At 39.1% G+C, this 23644-nt stretch overlaps 1 protein-coding gene across 1 annotated transcript in view; it reads left to right on the forward strand.

Moving 5' to 3' along the window:
- LOC117480541 overlaps positions 1-22128 on the forward strand; it is a 146611-nt gene extending 124483 nt beyond the window's left edge. Inside the window, exons 2-7 of the mRNA XM_034127880.1 lie at positions 14317-14453; positions 14639-14732; positions 15146-15293; positions 18992-19124; positions 19472-19538; positions 21811-22128. Of these exons, the coding sequence (XP_033983771.1) occupies positions 14317-14453; positions 14639-14732; positions 15146-15293; positions 18992-19124; positions 19472-19538; positions 21811-22128 (897 nt within the window). The remainder of the gene's footprint in view (positions 1-14316; positions 14454-14638; positions 14733-15145; positions 15294-18991; positions 19125-19471; positions 19539-21810) is intronic.
- The last annotated feature ends 1516 nt before the right edge of the window (positions 22129-23644 follow it).

The following is a 23644-nucleotide window of genomic DNA, read 5'->3' on the forward strand; positions in this document are numbered from 1 at the left end:
GTGTTACAGGCAGGTAATCTATTTTAACTTGGCAACATTTGCCCTGTGTACCTTCATTCCAAATCAGTTTTTACTACATTTCCAAACTGTGTGTTTGGTTTCGCAGGAGGTAAGAGGATTAACATTGGAAAGACACTATTGCCTTTTATGGTCTTAACTAGGACTTGGTATTGACTGCCTCTGGACTTGCTCTGGACTAGAACTTGTGTGGAAAGGTTTTTTTTAATTTATTTTTGAATATATTCTTATTTCTAAGAATACTTGGGAATATATAAGCAATGTTCCAAATTCATACAGTTATCCCCAAAACATTTTATCCTACAAAACTTTCCTTGTAAGATCATAAAACTCTTACACCACTTCAAACTACAAACAGTAGACTGATAAATCAGAGGTAGCTGTGGTCTGAGAAGGCACATGAAGACAACCCCTTATTTGCGTGACTCACCCAACTGATCTGTGTTAAGTGGGGGCTGTGGAGCTACAGTATGGGAAGTGGTTTGGATTATGACGACAGTAAACAGGACTACAATTTTAGTTTGAATTTACAGTCTTGTTGCTGCATCTGTGCACTGGTTAAGCACTGCAGATTGGCATAAGGCATGGCTCAAGAAATAATTCTCAGTTCATAATGGACAATTTCACACTTCACTAATACATATTTGTCCATCTAAGCTGCCACCGCAAACGTTTTAGCTAGGATTAAGAAACTAAAACTTGGTTAGGGTTAGGAAAAGATTGTGGTCATGGCTAAAAGAAAACTTCTTTGACTTCTGGGTATAGGCAGGATGCAAACCACATTCTACAGTGCAGAAGCAACGTCATGCTCCCCAGGAGAGGAGAGTCATTATCTGAATGAAAGGCTCATGGGTCCACTCAGTTCTTTGAATTTAATTTGGACCAAACACAACTCTAGTACCAGGTCAGGTTTCTGTTACAGTCTAATCCAGTTGGGTAGGGACCTGATTGTATTACCACAGGTTTAGGGTCTGCAATACAATGTCTTAAGATCTTTAATGCATCATTAATATACTGTTTAATCATTAAGTTTCGGATCTGTTGCAAAAAGACCCATCAAGACTTGCACAACCACATGATGTCTCTTTTCAGGAAACAAAAAGGTCTCAGCATTCAAACAAATGGCCAATGCTGTGGAGGGTTATTTTGGTTTAAGTATATCTGAAAAGGTTGATTAAGGCCTGACACAATTTCTTGAACAGTTTTGAGGCCATGTGCTAGGGGAATTCCTTCAATCTAATACCTCAAAAAAGAAGGCCCATGCTCTTCATACCACATTTAACATAAGCATTTTTCAGAATATAATTAACTAAAAAGAGATTGTATTCTGCCTCTTTCTGAACCAAAGCTGTTTAATTACTTCATCTCAGCTACTCTTTTCATGTTACACACAAGGAAATGTTTGTCACATAAATCTGTTTGTTGTGGAGGAGCATAATTGGTTTCCATAACACACAATCTGCATTTCCGAGTATATGCTCATTTTACAACATTTTACGAGATGCTTTTGGTAGGGGCGCTAGCAGTGACACATTGTGTCTGTAAGGCAATTATTTGTCTGTTCATGTGTGTGTGTTGTGATGTGACATCAGGGCCTGGACAGGCTTTGGAGAGAAAGTGTGTGTTGGGGGAAACCTGGCCCTCTGAGGTTTGGCTGTTCTGACTGCACTGGGCCAGATGGGGATAATGGAATGTCATTCTGTCAGCTCCTTGGCTGATTAGGGAGTGTTTGTTATTTATTGATTGTCTTTCATGGCAAATTATCTATGCACAGGTCAGTGCCAGCATTTTATTCCTGGAGCTCTGATGGCCAGCTATTCCCATCCTCACACAAAATCAATGAGTACAAATAAAATGGAATTTAAAAAATAGGGGGAAATTAGCAAACATCTCAGCGTGGCCGCTGTCATGCATATGTTAGCCGTGATCGCAAGCAGGGTGACATGAGCTTTGCGTTTCCATAAAATGTGCACTCGTCCCAAGTATTCAATTTTAACAGCAGTCATGTCTCATCCTCTTCCAGTCTTGAATGCACCTTTTCACCCCTAATCACCATGCAAGAGTCTGCTATCTGCACACCTTGATCATATTTATCATTCGTATAACAGTGGCAGCCACCTGACTGGTTGTATTAGGTAATATTGTCATATAACAGACAGTTTACTAACACATTTGAGTCTTTTGCATCTGATTTGGTGAGATTGTAAGATTTGTTATTATCTCCGCCCAAGGAGGTTATGTTTGTTTGTCAGTTTGTTTGACTGTTTGTCAGAAGGATTACGGAAAAACATCTCGCCGATTTTCATGAAACTTGGTGGAAGGTTGAAGCATGGGGCATTACATTTTGGAGCGTATTCAAATCAGATAGTGGATGCACGCCTTATTTTTGATTGACGTTGGTGCTGTTTGATTTTATTTGGAAGACTTGTTGATTTAGCATGTTAGCTTGCTAACATAATAACCTTTGCTAATTAACATTATGAAAGGTACACAGCTGAGGCTCATGACAAAGCTTGTCAAGTACTTGGAAAAAAACAAAAACAAGTATTTAACAATCAGATTTGAAAATGGCCAAAGATGAAAATCACCAAAGTCATCTTGGGTTCCTCCTTAGGGAACATGCATGTCCAAAATTCCATGACAAACCATTTGATGGACATTTCATTTGAGACTAAAAGTGGTGGATTGTCTAACTGCTCGAAAGACCAACATTGTTGAAACATTCTGATTAAAGGGCTTAATGTTCTTTTAGTATTTTTACATCAAACTATCTATGCTGAAAATCAAGAGAATAGTGGTCATTTTGGGACCTAACGTTTTTAAATATTCTATAATTTGGACTTCCTCAAATTATTGTAATTAAAAATAATTCTGTAGACTCCTCTTATTGCCTTTAATGGCCTTTCAGAGTCCCCAAGCTCTATTTTGAACACCATAGACGTTGAGAATGACCTCATGTTATTGCACTGCATCTTCAATCTACTGTCCCAGCTTTCATTTATTTAGTCTATTTTCATTGACAGACTACAGCTACTATTTATGGTGCTAGAGAGTCAACAACTGTCACGCCTGCCTCTCCTTACACATACCCATTCTCTTCCTCTTTCTGCCTCTCTGTGTTGTCGGTGATGTCTGTGTGCTCGAGATGGATGCAGCCCTCTTTATTAGATAGCATCAGTCTTTTGTCTGACGACTAGAATTGCACAGTGGTGGCTGTCTGCGCCGCTGCACTGGATTTCGCTTCAGCGCTGCGAGGCCGATCGCTCAGAAGGCTTTTTGTTTAACCTGGCGGCCATGTGATGGGGGCCCACTTGGCCTCGTCATCCGGAGCATAAAAGGCGTCGGTGTCGGGCCTTCTTCTCAGACCAAGCGGCTGTCCGAGCCACATTGACTTTCTGTCAACGCCTGCCCGCTTATTGTTTGTGAGTTTGATTAAAAAAGACGAAAAAAAGGAGAAGAAGAAGCAGGACGAAAAATGCAATTACTCAAGTTGGAGGAAACCGAATGCAGACCTCATAGAGATAATCACAGACTAATGTGACATTCCTCCATCACCACAGCAACCAGAAAAAAGCCTCTGAGCAGCAGAAAAGTAGTATGAGAGGGAAAAAAAACGAAAAAGCACTGCTGTGCTGTGCTGTTCTGTACAGGCACAGATTCCACATCTTCTGTAAAGTGTTTTTGGATGTCCTTCGCTGTTGCAGAAGTGTAATGGCTTGTTGTGCACAAATGGATTTTTATGAAGCATCCCAGCTGCATCTGTCTCACTTTGCATCCATTAAAATAGCTGCAGTTACAGTATTGTGCGCTACATCTGGACGCTACAAAATGTTTCTGCTACGTGACTGATACTCACTACTACTTCACCCTGGAGACCAATAAAAAAAGTACAGTTTTTCTGATAAGAGTGATAAGAAAAGACAACCCTTATGCCAAAAATGGGTAGGAAAAAGAAAAAAAAAGAACATGTGTTACTTACGCAGACACACACTCACTTACACTCCAAGTTAGTGACTGCGGGTGGTATATCTGTGCGTGGTGCGTCTCTTAATTTCTGCCGGGTAAACAGCTTCCAGATGTACGAGTTTCCTGCTGGCCCCGCCCAGTCCAGATGCCCAGTCTGCCAGCAGATCTGCCTCAAATTGGGCACATTTGAGCAATCATTTAGTTCCCATCTTCCTCAAGGGGAACTTTTTATTAATAAAGCCTTTTCATCTCTGTATCTTTGATTAGGATGCGTGGTGCTGGGGGGTGAGGTGGGAGGGGATAATGACTCAGTCATGTGAAAGCAGATTGGAGGGGGGGATCAGGGTTTTTAAAGGGAACTTGTGTCGGGGGAGGGAGGTGTTGTTGTTTTTTAAACGTGTGTTACAGTACAGTGGAAGGAAACCGGTGATAGGAAAGAAAAAGGACATCCTCTGTTGTAAGTGGTTCCAGGTTAGCCGACCCCCATACTTACTGGAGCATGTTGCCCTCAGCCACAAACTCCAGAAACTCCTACCACGCTTTAAATCACCCATACACCACAGCCTCTTATCTCAGGCTGGAGCTTTTTCATTATATTTTTGGCGGTTTTGTAAATAAGTCCAGAGTATGAAATAGAGATGTCACAGTGTGTGTGTGTTTTCTTTCATAATCCAGCTCATTCCATGCTCATTATGTCCAATTATGTCACTGACATTTTGAAATTAGTGTATGTCATAAATTAATGCCATATCTTTTTTTATTGCACAACACATTTCTCCTCATGAGACACATATAATGGTACATTTGTAAAAGGCCCAAAAAAGAAAAGAAGAAACCTAAATACAATGGCATTTGGAGAGTGTTGACCTGTCATAGGCTATAATGCTAATTAATGCTAATAAACCCAATTTAAGCTAAGTGTGAAAATTGCCAAACATATGAAAATGAGCAGCCTGCAGTTTCTAATTGCTGGGGACCCTTACCATAGGTTTCTGACATAAAACTTTGGGGTACTCAACATTTCCTGGTTCACAGTGCCGGCAAGTAATAATAAGAATTTAAGAACTACTTATTTTCAGTGCTTGAGCACATTCGTATTTGTTTTCGGAATCACATCGTCGTAGCAATATCAATCTCTTCTGTATCTCTTTTTCCTCTACTGCTATGCCTATAAACAGACAGGTAAACAAACCAGAAAATGAGCGGATGGAGGTTTAAAGCATCTTGATGTTTGATGACAGTGAGTCCCGGCTCTGCCTGACTGGGGGTCAGCGACAGGACTGGCCTCGTGGTGGCCTGATTCCATTTCAGCATCTCTGTCCCCCTCCTCAGCCTCGACCGGCCGTCACTTTCCATTTGGGCCCGCTGTGAAATGCTGACATGCCCAAAGACATATAGGATTCCATTATTTTCACTCATATGAGGGTGCCACACTTGATTCAAGCAGAGCTGTCATGGCAAACCATGGGGTCCCTCCCCCTGTACACACACACACAAATAAACCCCCCCTTTTTCCATCAACCTGCTCACCTTGAAAACCCTGCGTTTGGCGCCAATGAAAACGAACTCATTTCTAATGCGAGCGTATGATCCCTCTCCATTAAGCCAATGAAATATTTTATGCAATTGCCGACTGGGTGTCTATAAAGCAGTCGAGAGCAAAAGGCAGCTCATAACACTGGTGCTGTAAATCAAATAGATTTAATTTCAATTACATTTCAAAGGGGGTTCGCCATCAATAATTAAACGGATGTGTTTATGACTTACAAAGATCATAATTAATCTGCTCCGGGGAGGGAGGTTTTACGCAGATTATATCCATCATGTTCTGTTTTGCTCCTTGCAGGCCGCGGCGTGGCGGAGGGGAACATTGATTAAGACGTGCTTAGTGGATTATAAGCTGCTGTTCCTCGGGCAAGTCATAAAGAATAAAAGCAATCTTTTACCTTTCTGCTAAAGCCCGTACAGTTTTAACAGGCTATGATTCATAAGCCTGTTCATAAGCAGCCTGATTCATAAGCAGGGCGGTGAACATGGATTAGTTTATGACCCGCCTCACATTTAGTGATTAATTCAGTCGGGGAAAAATGAGTGCTTACAGTTTTTGTTATCATGTTGAGATTATATAGACATCTTGTGTTCCACATTGTTTATTTATTATTAGTTCAGTGCCAAATGTGGGTTCTTTACATGAATAGATTTGGACATTGACGGTCATGTCTCTATCAAAGGCAAAGTGCTTCCAGATGTCTAGAGAGACGTCATTATCTGTATAATATGAATCGATTAGAGGAATCATAACTGACCTTATGTTTCAATATTTCTCTTTGTTCACCCAATATTGAGCATTTTCTTGTAGAGGAAATATCTGTATCCATTGCATAACTTTGTTTCACTGACAAGCATATTCAGATTTGGGTACATCCCTAGAGGCTCCTGAATTGTCCATACCAAATGTAATGTTCACTGGGATTTGAACCCCAAACATGACACCGATACAGGCAGAAGGTTCAAGAGGTTCAGTTCAATTCAGTCAGGTACAGGCAGGATCAAAAAGAGGAGACTTGTCAATCAGGCTAACTAATCCAAAAAAAGGGGGCAGGCTACAGAACAATGGAGAGCTTGGAAGTACAAAAGGCAAGAGGAAGTGAAGTGGTATATATACTATGGGGCTCACTATCGAATGAGTTGAAGGTGAAGGGATGGGCTGAAGAACCAGGTGATAAGAATGAGCTGATTGCAAGGGCTGGGAGGGAGGCAGCATTTCAAATGACAGGAAAGTTAATTAATGATATGCAAAACCAACCAATACCAGTCAAGAGATTTGTAATCTAAATTTCATATGCCAGGTTTTTCACTAGCCTGTAATCTTTGCTTAGTCATTTTATCAAATTATTTTATAGACAAACATGCCTCTGCAAAAAGCATTATGGGATATTAGAAGAAGAACCAAAGTGTTGCGACTTAACAGCTGATGTGTGATCTACCCAAACATCATCTCGAACATAACATTTAGGATTATTTATTTAAAATACTAACACAATCCACATCAGTCCCCTTTTTCACAAGTAAATCAGGTGTTGGATTTTATGTTTATGGTTCACTATTGTATGGACAATTGTACACTGCACTAAAAACATTTAATATACACATATTTAAATGTGTTTATTGTCAAATGTTTTGTTATAGCCAGTCATTTCTAAAGCTTATTATTATTTTTAAGTATCAGATTTGTATTGACAAAATAAGATGTAAAATACATTTCTTAAATCTAAGAATTCACGTAATAAAAGTCCTGTATGAGGTCAAGCTACATTTTTATTTCTATGTAGATGTAAAAGAAAAAAAAGTGTTTTAGAGCCCATTGTACAAAAATATCTATTGAAGTTAAAACAAAAATATGCCCTTCACAATGTAACACTCGTAAAAAATAAATCAAAACCAATGTCCTCTCACTCCTGCCTACATCTTTTCTTGCAGAGTGTACGTAAAAATGTTTTTCCTCAGCAAAACGTCTTTTTAGTCATTGAAACTTTAATCAAGTAGATCTGGTCCATTGTGCTCGCGCTAAACAGCATCCCAACTTGGCAATCTTTCGAAAATACATTGAACTTGTTTCATGGTGAGTTGACAAGGGAAAATCCCATCAGCAGTTACCAGTCAAACAGAAAATGGAGAGTGTCAAGCAGTACACCAAATCAAGACAGATCCTGCAACGAAATGTGTTTAGGCATTGTACCGATTCCACTTTTCCCGTCTCGCTTCTTTTCCTGCTCCCTGGGCCGGGCGGGGGGGGAATTAGCCATTATGATGGCTCCCAGCCCGGCCCCTCCACTGATGGGCAGAGCAGTCTGGCCCCGTTTTCGTCACCTGTCTCGGCTTCTGGGATTTAACATGGCTGGGTGTCTGGCAGCAGACAAGGCGAGCAGAGGATTGTGGGTTGGGGTAAGGGGGGGGGGGGGCAAAAACAAACAAACACAAAGAGAAATACAACATGCTTGTGAACAAAAGAATTAGACGTACGGGGCATGGAGAGATTGCTTTTTTGTGTTGGGGGTCAGTGGATTTGAGAGGCAGCATTTTGCTTTGTATGTAATATATAGACGTATGTACAGCCAGTGGAACTTTAGTATGCAGGCAGAATGAAAAAAAAGAAGAAGGAGGTGCTGGATTGATTTTTCTACACTCCGCGGTATGAAAAGGTCACTTTGATCAATGCCGCATAATTGGGACTGTACCAGGATCATATCGGGTCATTTTACTGTTTAACGATGAAATATTAAATATTGGGTAGGTAAGATTGCAGTCATTAGCGGCCTCTTTCATTTATAGCCCTTTAATTAATTTGAACCTGACCCCGAGTCCAATACTTTGGAGTGTGCAGACTTAAAAGCACTCTCTGCTGAAACCACAAGCTCTTAGCCAATTGGATCCACTTACCTATACACATACCTCACTTTGTTAATGGATACGGGAGAATAGTATTAGCACTTTAGTAAATAATATCACTCTACTAATAGTATTCTTGGAAGCCGCAAAGGAAACTGTGCTAATTATGTTGCATTTAACCCTATTTGTTTTTTTTAATAACAGTTTTTCTCATCTGCTTTGGCTCTATTATTTAGTCATAATCATTGTATTTCAAAACAGAATATAATGTGTTCTTACTTCCAACAAATGTGTATGTATTTTGGCAAATTTGTGCAAAACAGTAAGTTCATAACTTTGTATCATAATTTAAGCCATCACATGCACAATTATCTCTTCAGTTATCAAAATATGTCAGAAATACATCACATTTACATAATATCTATGACACTTTCACTTTGGGACTTTTCAAAAAAGATCAAAGGCAAACTTTCTGTTTACAGTACATTTAACACTTTGCTAAACCAATAAATGTATATCCTTTTCTGTGTACTCAGTATTATTTATTTAAAGTCTACTTTTCCGGTAGACTTTAAACTACTTTTGAAATAAATTATAAAACTGCCAAGTGCATTAATCTCGACAAAACAGATTTTCTTGTATACTACAGTACACAGTCAGTGAGTTTGCATATAACAAACATTTCCAGGGTTGAATTACATGGTAAAGAAACATTTTATCCAGTACATTTCACACAATGACAACACCACTTTTCATATGGTGATATTCGCCAATGTACTAACATAATAACCAGGTTCTGAGCTTGAGTGAATTATGTTACCCTTTTGCAGACATGCAATAGATGAGTGATGCACCATGATCAGTTGGGACTATTGCAATATATATTATTAAAACGGTATCCAAAGATAAGCCAAAGCAAGTAAAAAAAAAGCTCAATACATTTCTAAAAGAAACATCGCGCTTTGAATTTCCTCTAAAACAGTAAGTCTGCAGCAAGTATATTTTCCTTCCATCAAGTAGTTGCGGAGACTTTTAATCAGATTACTGACCGACGCAGTTCATCAAATCATAAAATAGCCCGAGTTCGACTTGAAAGAAAATGCTTTATCACTGTCAAACTTGACTCCATATTTTCCCCAGACTTTAATTCATTCATTTCCTTCCTTCTAAAGCTCTTCATTATTAACCAAGATTGGACATAAAGACAATATGTGAGGAGTCATGCCGCCGCATAGATGAGTGCTCTTTCTGTAAATGACCAGCAGTGGGCTGGTAAAACAGAGAGTGCATCGGGGCAAAGGGAGGACAGTAGGACGACTAAAAGCACTTTAATGACATGGCTGGACTCGTGTTTCCTAATGATGCAGGCGAGATTAATTATGCTCCGCGTATGGGTCATAATTATACGAGCACTGATCCTTTCCACCGGCTCTGCTCAGGCACTCTCCGCCCTATGCCTTGAGTTTCAGATAATCCATCAACACATTCGCATATTCCTTTCATTGTGGTGTTATTTATTTATCTATCACGGTTGTATATTTATTTCTTTACGTTTGACATAAGTAAGAGGGGGATTTTAGATCCTGCAGAGTGATCACGTTACACTTGATGTTATGAGTTGGACTCTAATTCTGATATCACTAGCCGTAAAATAGCTTTTTTCTCAGAACATTTTAATCAAAAGTATAATTATAAGTGTTTTGACTATTTACATCTCTTTTTACAATTTTGGAATTGAAGCAAATAGCCAGATTCTACTTTTAGTGTTCATACATTTCTTGTTGGTTTTTGATTTGCATGAGAAATATATGTAGTTTCAGCATCTAACAGATATTGGAAATAAAAAAAATTGAGTTTATGACATCTTAAGATGAAAATTTTTCGCCATATTTGGTGCAAGTGAAGCACCTACATGAGCTAAAACAAATCCTTAAATTAAACATGTTGTCATTCCCATCACAAGAGATGAAACCTGTAAAATTCAATCTGTTGGTCACGCTTTTAGCAGGAAGTTGGACCCAATCCCAGAATCAAAAAGGGAGGCAGGTATAAAGAACAAAAAGCCAGTTGTAATAAACAAGAGCTGATAACAAAGAACTGGTTAACACAACAACAACAAAACAGAGGGATCAGGGAAGGTACTACAAAACAAAGGAACATACCGAAAATAAACATGGAAAAATAGAGTAACAGCAATAGCGGTAGAGAACACTGAGAAAAAGAAGGCATATGTACACACTGGACCAATCACATTAACAAGACACAGCTGGAGGTGGCAAACACACAAGGGTGAGGGACACAGGTGGAGAGAATCAGGGCGGGGTAAGCAATCACAAAAAGGCGGGATCTAAAGAGAGGAAGTGAAATCAGACAGAACAGTGTTTTACAAAATAAAGCAGGAATCAGAAAATACAAAACCCACCAAACTTTGACAACTTGAACCCTAAATAATTGTATTTTGAATAAATGTCTTGTAAATTACTAATGCCCAATCAGGTAACCCAATTGTGATTGAGCCTAAAACCCAATTATTTCTTGCATTTTTGTCTTTTGTGATATTCCTGGAAAAATTACAAGCGTCCACCTTTGGGCAGTGAGATAAAAAAACACTCCAGCAATTACTGCTTATAGTCATAGTTGATGCCCAAGACAAAAAACAAATCTTTGAGATTGTAGCTTTATAGACCATGTACAATACATTACATTGCATGTTACTTGTTAGACGCTTTTATCCAAAGCGACTTACATACTCAATACTGTGGACAATCCCCACAGGAGCAATTTGGGGTGAAGTGTCTTTCCCAGGGACACAACGACATGCTGACTGCAGTGGGGTTTGAACCTGATCCGAACACCAACACACTAGTCCACTGCACCACATGAATTGAATTGATTTTGTTTTTTCATATGCAAACTATTGCTTTTGTCATAAGAAACTATTCAGACATCTCAAATGTATTAAGTTAATATAAAGATGATGTTATATTTCACTATTGCAATCTGTCCTTCCCTTTTGCAGTCTCTTAATATTCATTTAGGGAATAGTGTGTCTATTGTAGATTAGTCATGTCTAATATTGTCAAGTACAGTTACGATATAACACTTAGTGGAATTCTTCAGGAACAAGCGAGTGATCCTCGGAGAGACATGAGAGGCCGGATGGAGGAAAAGGAGGCAATTTTCCTTGAGGATAAGTAGAGTCAGTACTTGATTTAATAAATCTCTATGAGATGCTCCCGTCGAGCATCCTGAGAGCTGAGGGGGGGTTGTTGGGGAGAGGGATGATGGGCTAACAGGGATGTCTTAATTCCTTGACATAAACATACACACAGATTAATGAAGCCTTGGGAGATTGTGAGGAAGGGGAAAGATTGCTTATTGATCCATATCAACATTTTCATGCTAATCCCGGCCAGGAGACAGAGTGTCTGGTATCAGAGTTAATAATCTGATTTCTAGGCTGTCCAGGACAATTCCAGCCAACGTGAGGGCCTAATCACAGCGCCGTCTTCCCATCTGAGAGCAGCTGCCTTGGCCCCTGCAGCACGTCACCCCCCCTTCACCACATCACTCCCCCGCCCCCCGAGCCCCTGGCCCCTGCCACCGGCTCGGACAGTGATGGAGCATATGATAGAAAGGCGTTGACAAATTTAAAAAAAATTAATTTCAGAGGAGATTTGAAGCAGAAAGATTGGTTGAAGACGATGGTGGTTCGCTAAGTGCTTGAAGCACAGCACTGACCTTCGTCTGTAAGAGTGCTCGTGGGATTCCTCTGCATGTTCCCTCTCTGTGAAGTTTGACCTCCTGAGCAGTTGGTGGTGACAATTCTTGAGCTTAGAGTTGCACGGTTGTATCTGGGTGAATTGCAGTTTGGAGACAGGAAGCCTCAGTCCCAATTCCCTCGGCCCTACCCCTAGTTTTGAAGTGACCTCGAACAAGTAGTGGCCCTATCGGAAACGAGCCAAAGGGGATAAGGGTTGAGATCTTTATGTAGGAAATGGGACACTACTCGTCATGTCATCAGCAGACAAGTAAATTACAACGCATTTGTGTCTCAATTTCTGCTAGATGAGCAGGGAAATAAAGTCTCACATAGGGAAATAATGGTAGCATAACGAACACTCACACAACATTGTTAACACAAATTCCAAGGGACATCGTAAGGAGGATTTGTTTTGGAAATGCTTGATATCGGGATCCAATAGAATATTTATTTGCAAAACATCCCAACAAATGTCCATTTTTTGAATAATTATTTGTAAAGATGTACCCATTTATGGGCTTATTTCACTGCACACAACAAATTCGCCAGTGTGAAAATCCTGGTGTTAGGGCTTTTCGGGGTAAAGTGTTGTGGTTTTGGTGTTACATTTAACATGATAAACACCACCTGTTGTTAATACACTATATAGTACAGGGTTGGATCATGGTGTTAAACATATTTAACCACAGATAGTGTGTTCTCTCAATCCGGGTACGTTTACATGATGTGCGTGAAATTATTTAGATCTCCGCCATCTTTTTGATGCAACCATCAGTCTCGAGAGACCGCAGTCCGTGACGGTAAGTTATCGTTATAAGAATATTTGTCTGTACTGGCCGTGCACCTGCTTGCTAAACGTTAGCTAGCTGGCTATTTAGCTAGCTGGCTAGTTAGCTAGTTAGTTAGTTAGTTAGTTTCAAAACCTCTGAAAAAAGAAATGTGTCTCTCAGAATCGAAAGGGAAAAACCTATGGGAAAAACACAAAAGCAGTGTGCACAATTTAAACCTATTAATGTTGTGTAATTAACAAGGATAAAATTATGTTTTTTGGTGGATGAGTACTGCAAATATAGCTTTAAAATCATTTGACAGTGAGGGGAATACGGTTTTATTATGAACATTTCGAGACCGTAAATACTGTTTTCACCCAGTGAGGGTTGACGCTAACTTTACATGGACGTTGCCGTTACACGTTCTCCTGGCGAGACCTAAAATAATCTTCGTAATATCTATCAAACTATAGATCCTACACATCCACTGGACGGGGATTCTGAAAGTACAATATACACTTCTCGCTAGAAATCGAATCAAAAAGCCAAACTATCCTACAATTTAGGATTTTCCACGCGTGCGTGCGTGCGTGCGCGATTAGACATCAACTAGTCTATATTAATGGCTTATACTTGGGGGGCACTGTTAATGGGTTAAGCTGATATTTGGTCTTCAATCCATTTAGTGAAAGAGAGGTTTATCCCCATGCACGTGTCAAGCACACCACACATTTGATTCCTATAAACAATACTATCTTAAAAGGTAAAGTATTGTTTATAGGAATCAAATGTGTGGTGTGATTGACACGTGCATGGGTAAAGGCATACTGATTTAGCGAAAATACATAATTTTGTACTTACTTGGGAGTCTTGTTGAAAGCCTTGTTCTTAAGCTTTTGCTAGACTAAAAACCACCATTGCCGTGTAAGTATTGGTCCCAAATATATTGCGCTCTTGTGGACAACGACTTTGGGACTCATACTTGCAATGGAGGTTTTCAGTGGGTTTGTTGTATTTTTGAGAACACTTCACCAGTAGATTGCATAAAGACATGACAAAGGAAGATCATCATTTTAATATTCATATTTAATATCTCTTGTGTGATGACATTATTTTCCAGAGCCATCCTCATCCTCAGCCTCAGGCACAGATACTCTTTCAGTCACTTCGCAAAGCAGCAGTGAAAAGGATTTTTACAGTGGCACTCTGAAACGCATCAGAAAAGCGGCGGAGGCTTTGCAGGGTCCACAATCCAAAAATGTGAGTACATGTTCAATATGTCATGTAGACCATTGTTTTACATTTTAGTGACGTGTGTCCATCTGTCCATCCGTGTGTCTGTACCAGTAGATTGCTCATAAACCTACTGCTTACTTAACGGGTGTGATTTTTGTTGTGTTTTGTTTTAAGCTGATAAAACAGGTTCTGCTGACCAAACCAGGTGGAAGTGATGTGCTGAAGGAGTATGAGGGAAAAGGAACAATTAGTCCTGCCACAAGAAAAGTGATGGTGAACATTCTAGTTGTAGACATGGTGGAGAGTGAGGGGTAAGATTCAATTCTTTGTATAGCTTTGCATGAAAGTGTCATGTATGTATAGGTTAAGTGTGGATGAAGTTGGTGCAATTGTATTTCTACACAAATTGAGTTCATTAAGTTTATATGTTCGAAAACTAACTCTATCTTAGACTTAAATTAATTAAATGTAACCACTGACTGTTTTTGCTCTACAGGAGAATCCCTCAGCGACTGACCAAAGAGAAGTATGCTCTGGCGATTGTTACCCTGTTTCCCTCGCTCCAAGATCCACATGGGAAGACAGGATATGTGAGTTATTCTTGATTATGATCCGAGTAGACTATTTTAGATGGCTTACATGGTTCTTTGAATGCTGTGGGATTTCTATAACATGCCACTGCATTTAAGAATTCCTGTAGTTATATGCATAGGGTAGTTTAATTCATTTGGGCGGCTATGGCTCAGGAGGTAGAGCGGATTGTCCAATGACTGCAGGGTTGGTGGTTTGAATCCCGGCTTCTCCTGTCCACATGTCGAAGTGTCCTTGGGCAAGACACTGAACCCTGAATTGCTCCCAATGAGCAGGCCAGCACCTTGCATGGCAGCTGCCGCCATTGGTTATGTGAATGTTTGTGTCAATGGATGAAATGTCAATTTTATCCAAAGCGCTATACACAGTAAGTGCAGTCCATTACCATTCCTCTTATGTCCTTTTCGGTCAGGAGCATTATTATGACGGTCAGAAAGGCGGTGGGTTTCTAGCGTGGCGACTGAAGTCCGTTCAGAGAGCGACACGACTTCCTGTGAGGTTCAAGGATTCAAGAATAGAAGAGAATGGAGGCCCCATGCTAAGGAGAGAGATAGGCCACTGTGATAATCATCCAGATGAGCAGAGATTTCAAGAGCTCATATCTGTGATGAACCATACAAACGACAGAGAAGTCATAATGAAGAAGATGAGAGACACACTGGAATATAGACAGCGCCTTGTCCACGATCCTGACAGATCCTCCACTGTCCTTTCAGTATTCCCGCGGCTGCTGGACACTAAAGGATTGGTAATATTTTATTATTCCTACACTCAAAAAACTGACTTTTTGGTGTAGTAAAATATATTTAATTAACTGTCGTACTTTTTACATGGTAATATCAAGATTCACAAAGAACTAGAATTTCTTAGGTAACATTTTAAATGTATACACCTTTTATTCATGTAATACATTTACAGTGTGGGAGGAGTACGTTTTATTATATATTTACTCATACTATTTAAATGATTTATAGTCACTGCTCATAAACCTTAAAATATTACTTACTAAGTAAATGTTAATCTAAAACCATAGTAGCTGTTTGAATCCGCGCATGCGTCTTGACAAGACAAGATACCCGCGTTTTTGGACGACGGTTCAGTTGGGTTTGCAGTTGCACATTTGAAGGCTGTCGGAGGAGCTGCATGGCTGGAAAAAGAAGTGTTGGTAAGTTATTGTCTCTCTGTTTAAGACTTATGATAATATATGTGTCTTTGTGCATAATAGCCTGATTCTTGTTTGCTTGAACCATGTTAACGTTTCTGTGCATTAGTTCACAAAGTTGAGAGATTATGTTTTAGATATGTTACGTGCTGTTAGCTAGCTAACCTTAACTGTAATTTACCAGATAATTAAAAAAAACACTCACATGCATCTAAAGAAGGTTCCACGTTTTATTTCACGTCTATAAAACTAAGGGCATAACAGTTGGAATAGCATTGTCAAAAGCAGAGGAGAGGAAAAGTAATGTTAGCTGAGTTAGCGTTAGCCGCAGTTTTCCAAAATTTGCTTTGTCATCCTGTCAGGTTATGGTTACAATGGATTTTTTTAAACATTAAAAAAAATATGTACAGAAACCGAAGAGGTTACAGTGCTTGCATTATGTCAAAGACGCCAATCTATTGTGTTGTAGATATATTAGCTACTGAAATTAGCATGCTAACTGACTAGCCCTGGCATGTCCTGATTTGTAGTACCACTTCTTACTCGAGAGGCGATAGCGAGTCACTGTAGCGCCAGTCTGCCCCAACATGAGAGGACGAAGAAGTCGAGTTGGCCAGAGGGCTTGTCCTGTGCGTTTTGAAAGTAGTTTAATGTAGGAGACATGTCATGGCCATTTCCACTGATCATAATTCCATTGTTGAGGTATACTAAAATAGATTTATACTGTGCAATTTTCCAAACTCACATTGGTTTCGCATACAGCATCTCTGTAAAGTATGTGTATTCAGCAGTATTCACTCTCTCCACTAAACGACTTGTTTGTGCTCCTGCCCCTCCCTGTGAGCCCAGTGTGCTCCGATTGGTCAGCTCGGCCACTCTGTTCGGACCAGCAAACTTAACATGTTGCTGCCGTTACAGGGTTAGACCCAGCGCTACCACTGTTTTCTCGTTTCTGCCATCAATAAATGAACGAAGCGTACACGGACCAAGCAATCCCAAATGAAGCTAATTCACAGTAAACACACACACGGCTTAAAATGTCTTATAATTATATTGTTGTTGTTTTTTTTACAGTAAGTTAAAGTATTTTTTCTGCAGTTTGAGACCTGTGAGTTAGTGCATCACTAATTATAATCCAGTGATATAATACATATTATTGTCAAATGAGCCATTCTGCATAATGAGTACTTTTTACTTTAAGTTTATTTTGATACTAATACTTTTGAATTTTTACTTAAGTAAGGTTGTGAATGCATGACTTTTACTTGTAACAGAGTAAATACTCTGTTATAAATATACACTGTGGTATTGCTACTTTTACTTTAGTAAAATATCCACATACTGTTTCCACCAATTGTTTAATTTTTTTTCTTCAAATATTCAATCAAGTCTAATTAAGTGGAAATGTTATATTCACGAAGTTCATCTGTCTTATTTACATATCTGTCTATCAACAGGAAGCATAGCAGTACAGCAGTGAGCCAGTGGAGTCTAATTGGAGTGATTGCTCAGGCAAGTAGAGTGATATATTATTACTGTTATTCTTCACTGCGAAATGTAATATAAAATTGTGGATAAATGTTTAAACCATTGTTTTAATATTACAAATTATGTCTGTTCATTTACAGAGTGGCCTTACTTTTAAGTGGAGCGGCTGGAGCCAGTTGAGGTCTAGGGAGGAAGACAGTTGACAGATTTCCAAGCTGGTCTCACCAGGGAGAACATGTAGGACTCTTTATATTATGAGATGGTCATGCAAACATTGCAACTTCACGACATCAAAACGTTTACAGCTCATAAAGCATTATAGATTGAATCATCTACACAGCGGTCAAGGCCGGTCAATACCATGCTTGTACTCAGATTGTCCTTGTTCATTTAAAAGTTGGAGTGCTCTTCACACACATTTGTCTAGATACCGTACACAAACTGAGCAATTAGGGCAAATTCTTTCATTTTCATGTCTTGTATGTAACTTTTTCTCGGACTGGATGGGATTAAGCTGACCCCAAAAGTACAAGCTTTGAAGGTGAACCTGCTGCCTTAAAGACATGGAAAATGTGTTCTTCATATGTACCTTCCACTGTCCATGTTGCAATTGCTCAGTTTCAGGGAGCTGTATCAATCTCTGTCTCCCCCCTCTGCCATTTTTTTCTTTCTCCGTATAAACATTTCTCCTTCTTTCTCTCTCTCACACGGATTACAGTTGTTGCCGTCTATTCATATTCTGTTATATGTTTTTTTCCCCTCCTTAGGTAAAGAAACGTTTGTATTGAATGTTTAAAAAGCACCACTCCAAATCTATGATGGAGTAGATTTTGTATTTTTTGATAAGTTAATGTTAATATAATGTTAATGTTGCATGCAGTTATTATAATGTTAATGTTGTCGGTTAATAGTGATTGAATTGTTGACAAAATAAAGTTGAATTGTATTGTATTTTAGTTGTGTGATTTGTATCAATGTATATTAAATGCATAGATTATTACATTTATTAGGTAACATTTTTCAAAAGTAAATGAGTAACAATTACGTAATTAAAGTGAGTAATATAACTTCAAACAAATGAGTAATTCAACATTTTAAACAGAAAAAATATGATAAAATCTACTTATTTACTTCATAACAGTAACTATTACAGATATATAATATTTACTTAAACATTTGATAACAGTGATGTTCCTGTCCATGAAGAAAATAATTAGACTTTACTTAATTAGTTCAAATAAATATAACGTGTAACTTAAACATTATTAAGTAAGATTTACTTAATATTTTCACAAATGTTACGTCTGGTGATAAGTACATTTTACTTGATACTGGAAAGTAAGTTCTACTTGATATTACAGCAGTAAAATATACTTAAAAAAAGTAAGTGCAAATACTTGCTAAGATTTAATCAAGTAAATCCTACAAGTCGTTTCTTTCAGTGTACTTTTGCTTATTATGAATGTTATTTATTAGTAAATCTATTTTGATAGACGTTTTAAGCAACCTTCAGTTAAATGGAGATGATCTACACCTGTGAAATTGGCATTAGTAGTAAATTGAAAACCTGATGGTGGTTCTTGCGTTGGTGCTGTATATGTGTTTTAGATTCTCCATCCAAACTACTGGAAAAGTGGCCAACCTCCTTCAAAGCAAAGGTCATCCAACAGGCAGAAATGCTGACTTCCACACCCTTGCTGAAGCGCTTGTTGTTGTCTGCCAAGAACCAAAGGGGTGAAGAACCATCACTGGAATCACCAGGTATGGTTTTAGGAACTGCATTGTCATATCATGTCATATTGCCTATTGTAAATTGTCTATGTGAGGCTGGAGGGAGTGTATGACCACACAGTTGGAGAATGCCAGGGTACAGTGGATTTGGAAAGTATTCAGGCCACTTCACTTTTTCCATACTTTATTGTGTAGTGAGACTTCATGTCTTGTATTTTGCTCGTACATGCACTATGAACTGTTGGACATTATACAGATGGGTAAAAAAAGTTGATCATTGTTCTCTTTTCTTACAGAGTGGGACAGTGATATGGCATCCATCCTCCTCCTTCTGCACCTCCTGTCACCCCAGCCTGCGGGAAGGAAGAAAACCCAGAAGATCAGTGTAGCTCAGGCCATTGACCATCTAGTCGTATTTCACAAGGTATGTGGCAGGTTTAAGAATGTCAGATCTAGCCACCAGAACTACTACAGAGAGCTGTCACTATGATAAAGTAGGACTAGGCTAGTGCAAATATAAACTATTCCTAAAAACACACTCACATATTACACACACATGCGCATAGTTAGCCATGTAAAATGATAATTTTGCTTGCCTTGTCCTTCAGTCCTGTATAGGGATTGGTACCGAGCCCCGGTATTAAACGGGCCCCGGGGCAGAATTATTAAAGACCGTGGTACCGTTAAGCTCCGACGTTATCGTTTTTTTTATCGGTACTGGAGACATCTAAAAAATATATGTCATATGTATTATTGCTACACAAAGATTATATTGCAGTTTTAGTGTCGCCAACTCCGTTTCTAATATGCAAAAAGACTGCAAAATGCGTCTATGATTATTTGTAGTATTTTCGATCTTTCCAATCCAGACGAGAGATCTCTCTCTCCCCCGTCTGTGTGCGAGGGGGCGGGGCAGTTTACACACACGCAGCTGCTTCATGCAGCAACACACACACACGGAGGAGATGGCGGAGAGAACGCGCTCCAAGGTGTGGTTAAACTTTACCCGTCTCGAGGTGGACAATGCTCGTTGCCAAAAGTGCAATAAGAGTTTAGCATGTAAGGGCGGTAACACGAGCAATTTGTCTAAACATCTTGCAAAAGTGCACCACATCCAGAAGGAGAAATGCACCGTTTTCGACTGTCTTTCTAGTAGCTCTGTAGCTCCATCCACAAGTAATGTTTTCCACGTCAGGTATGATGTATGCTAGCAGCATTACACGGAGTTAACTCAATTATACAAACATGGGTTAATGATTAGAGTTATTTATCTTGTTAAAGTTTCAGCTATTCTGTTTACAATTCTGTCATCAGATTATTTAATACGATTTGTTAACCTGTTAAGCCCGAGAGACCGCGGTACCGGGGCACTGCCGCAACATCTTGCAGGAAACAGTGTCTGAGGGCATGTTCATTTAATAAGACTATGAATGTTTTATATCCATGTAACGGGAAGAAACTCATCTAACTGATACATTTTTTTTTTTTTTTAAAAGAAAACCCACAATGCTAACTAACACTGAGCCTCTGAATTAGCAACGAGCGAAAAATGCTAACACCTTACTGCACCGAAAATCACTCACAAAACCTTATTATTTATCTTTTCACCACATCCAACACATCGATTCACATCGTGAGGTGACACAGAATCTATTGACACCACTGCATTATACGTATTTGCGACGTTATAAGCAAAAACGGACATCAAAACAGGTGACGCTAGGTAGCTAAAAATGCTAACATTTTTACCTTGGCTCTGTAGTCTCTCCAAAGTGGTCTTCAATGGCATTAAAACGATAAAAACGCTGCTTAAGTTAATCCATATGTTAATCTAATGTGTCTGTGTCCCTTTGAAATGATTTCTGATAATCCATAAGCATTAAAACTGCTTTTCCGTTTCCAGATGTCAAAGCTAGAGATAGGTTCACTCTGATTGAAAATTACATGCGCGAAGCCCCCACCTTTTCTCTTCACAACGTGTGTGTGTGGGGGACTCCCCCTTCAATTCTATTGGCTGTAACGGTCAGAAAGAGGTGTCAACCATCAACATTGAGCAAGGGGGGCCAGAGATATGGAAAATCCACCCAAATTACCCCAGAAGTGGTTTCTTTTTGCTAAATCTCTCTAAAAACGTCAAATGTCACTTGTTTTGCATCAATCTTGATACAGGGTACTTATTATATGTTGTACTTTGGATTCCAGCTTTTAGTCTACTAACCCATCATCCAAGGGTGGTTTTCACTATAAGTAAAAAAGATTTTTTGGACGGACACTATAATTTACAGTTTTTTACTATGTAAAATCTGAATTTTCTTTAAAATAAAAAACATCTATATTGATTCTGATCATCCAACTCACAGGTTTATCATTACTTTGAGAAAAAAGATTATTAATTTAACCCTTTTAGAAGGGAAGATATGGTCATTTGTTCTGGGAATGTCATTTTCGAGCCTGTGACCTGAAAACCAGGCTCAGGGCTTAACAGGTTAAAACACTGTTGTTTCTTTTGATGTGAAATATTATTTATTTAATTTAAATAAAAAGCAATGTTCATTTTGTTCACAATTTGTTTAGTTAATTTACCTTATTTTTTCTCTCCAAAAGAACCGATAAGAGTACCGTTAAAAGACCGGACCGATAAGCGGTAACGATAAAAGTAGTAGTACCGTTAAAACCTTAACGATACCCATCCCTAGTCCTGTAGGAGTCTGGATGAGCACCTTCAGAGCCATATCGACACTAGCCAGCCATATCTTCTTGCTTCAGGGACCAGCAAGGAGGCCATCGGCAATTTCTTCATTGTGATCGACAAGAAGCTCATCCCCTGTGAGGCTACCACTTCCTTAGCAGCAATTGATGAACTTTTTAAGCTTCACTTAATGAAGTGCTATGATCCAGCACTCAAAAGCATGTACACATTTCTGCAAACAACTGTCTATAACATAGATGTTGACACCACCAGTGAGAGCCCCAAGGTCAAGGAACTGAGAACTAAGTTTGTGAGTAATGTATAAGTGTTACATTTGCAGATTATTGCTTGATACACCTGGATCCTTAACTCGGCACCTTAAGCTTGTTCATGGCTTGTATCCAGGGAAACAGTTTAATTTGATATGCGCTCAGGATGGCTGCTCATTGCAGTTCAAACGTTTTTTAGGTTTTAGAAAACACTTGAATAAATACCATGATAAGGATGGGGTCGTTTCAAGCAATAATCCTTCATTACCAGTCCAACAAGCTGCTGGTCTCAGGGAAGACATTTTACATGTTGGTGATTCTGACATGGATCAAGATTTGCCAAATCAGCAGGCCAGTGGGTCTGGATATTCTATCTCTAACGATCAGTCTAAAGAAATGTGTGCATCTATTATAGCCAAATTACAGGGCAGTGGTGTTGCCAATAGTGTTATATTGTCCGTTGTTGAAAGCATGGAAGAGTATTTTGATGAAGTTCACACAAATCTGAAGGAACAAGTGTTGAGTGTAGTGCCTCCTGATAATGCCAGTCGCATCGCAGTTGAGGAAGTTTTCAAAAATGTACATAATTCTTTCACTGACTTTAACACAGACAGTAAATGGAGGAAATATTTCAGTGACAATGGGGGGTTGTCGTACCAGTCAAAGTGCACCTCGGTGTTCGATTCGATTCAAAGAGAAACAAAATCTCTGGAATATATGAACAGGTACCAGTCAACGACACTTTCATTTATGTACCCATCTTGAAGACCTTGGAGTTTATTTTCAAGAATGAGGAAGTATGTCAACACATTCATGACACCAGACACAGTGACATGTATCAGGACTTTTCTGATGGACAGTATTATAAAAAACATCCTTTGTATTCCAAGTACAGTAATGCACTTCAAATTCAAGTTTATTACGACGATTTTGAAACGGCAAACCCATTAGGGTCTAAACAAGGCATTCATAAACTTGGATGTTTATATTTCACTCTTCGTAACTTGCCACCGCGCCTGAATTCTTCTCTAATGAATATCCACCTCATTTCATTGTTTCACTCGCAGGACGGGAAAAAGTATGGCATTGACAGAATACTTAGTCCATTGGTTGAGGACATAAAAGTACTGGAACAGGGAATTAAAGTGTTGTTTGCTGAGCAACCAATCTATGGTACCATTGCACAGATTATAGGTGACAATCTAGGCTTAAATGGCCTTCTTGGATATGTGGAATCTTTCAGTGCAAACCATTACTGTAGGATGTGTCTCACTGACAAAACATCAGCTCAGACTGTGTTCACTCAGGATGACCCGCGTGTGATTTTGCGCACAAAACTGTTAAATTAGGAACTTTACAGTCATCTCATTCAGAACCCAGGTGAAGGCCATTGTTATGGTATCAAACGTAACAGCATACTTAATACCTTGACATACTTCAACATATGTGATAACTTTGTGTTTGACATAATGCATGACATCTTAGAAGGTGTAGCACAAGATGAAGTCAAGCTGCTGTTTTTCTATTTAGGTGCCAATTTCATTTCTCGTGAGGGCATTCTCCAAAGAGTCT

The sequence above is a fragment of the Trematomus bernacchii genome, unplaced genomic scaffold (genome assembly GCF_902827165.1).
Source record: "Trematomus bernacchii unplaced genomic scaffold, fTreBer1.1, whole genome shotgun sequence".
NCBI lineage: Eukaryota > Metazoa > Chordata > Actinopteri > Perciformes > Nototheniidae > Trematomus > Trematomus bernacchii.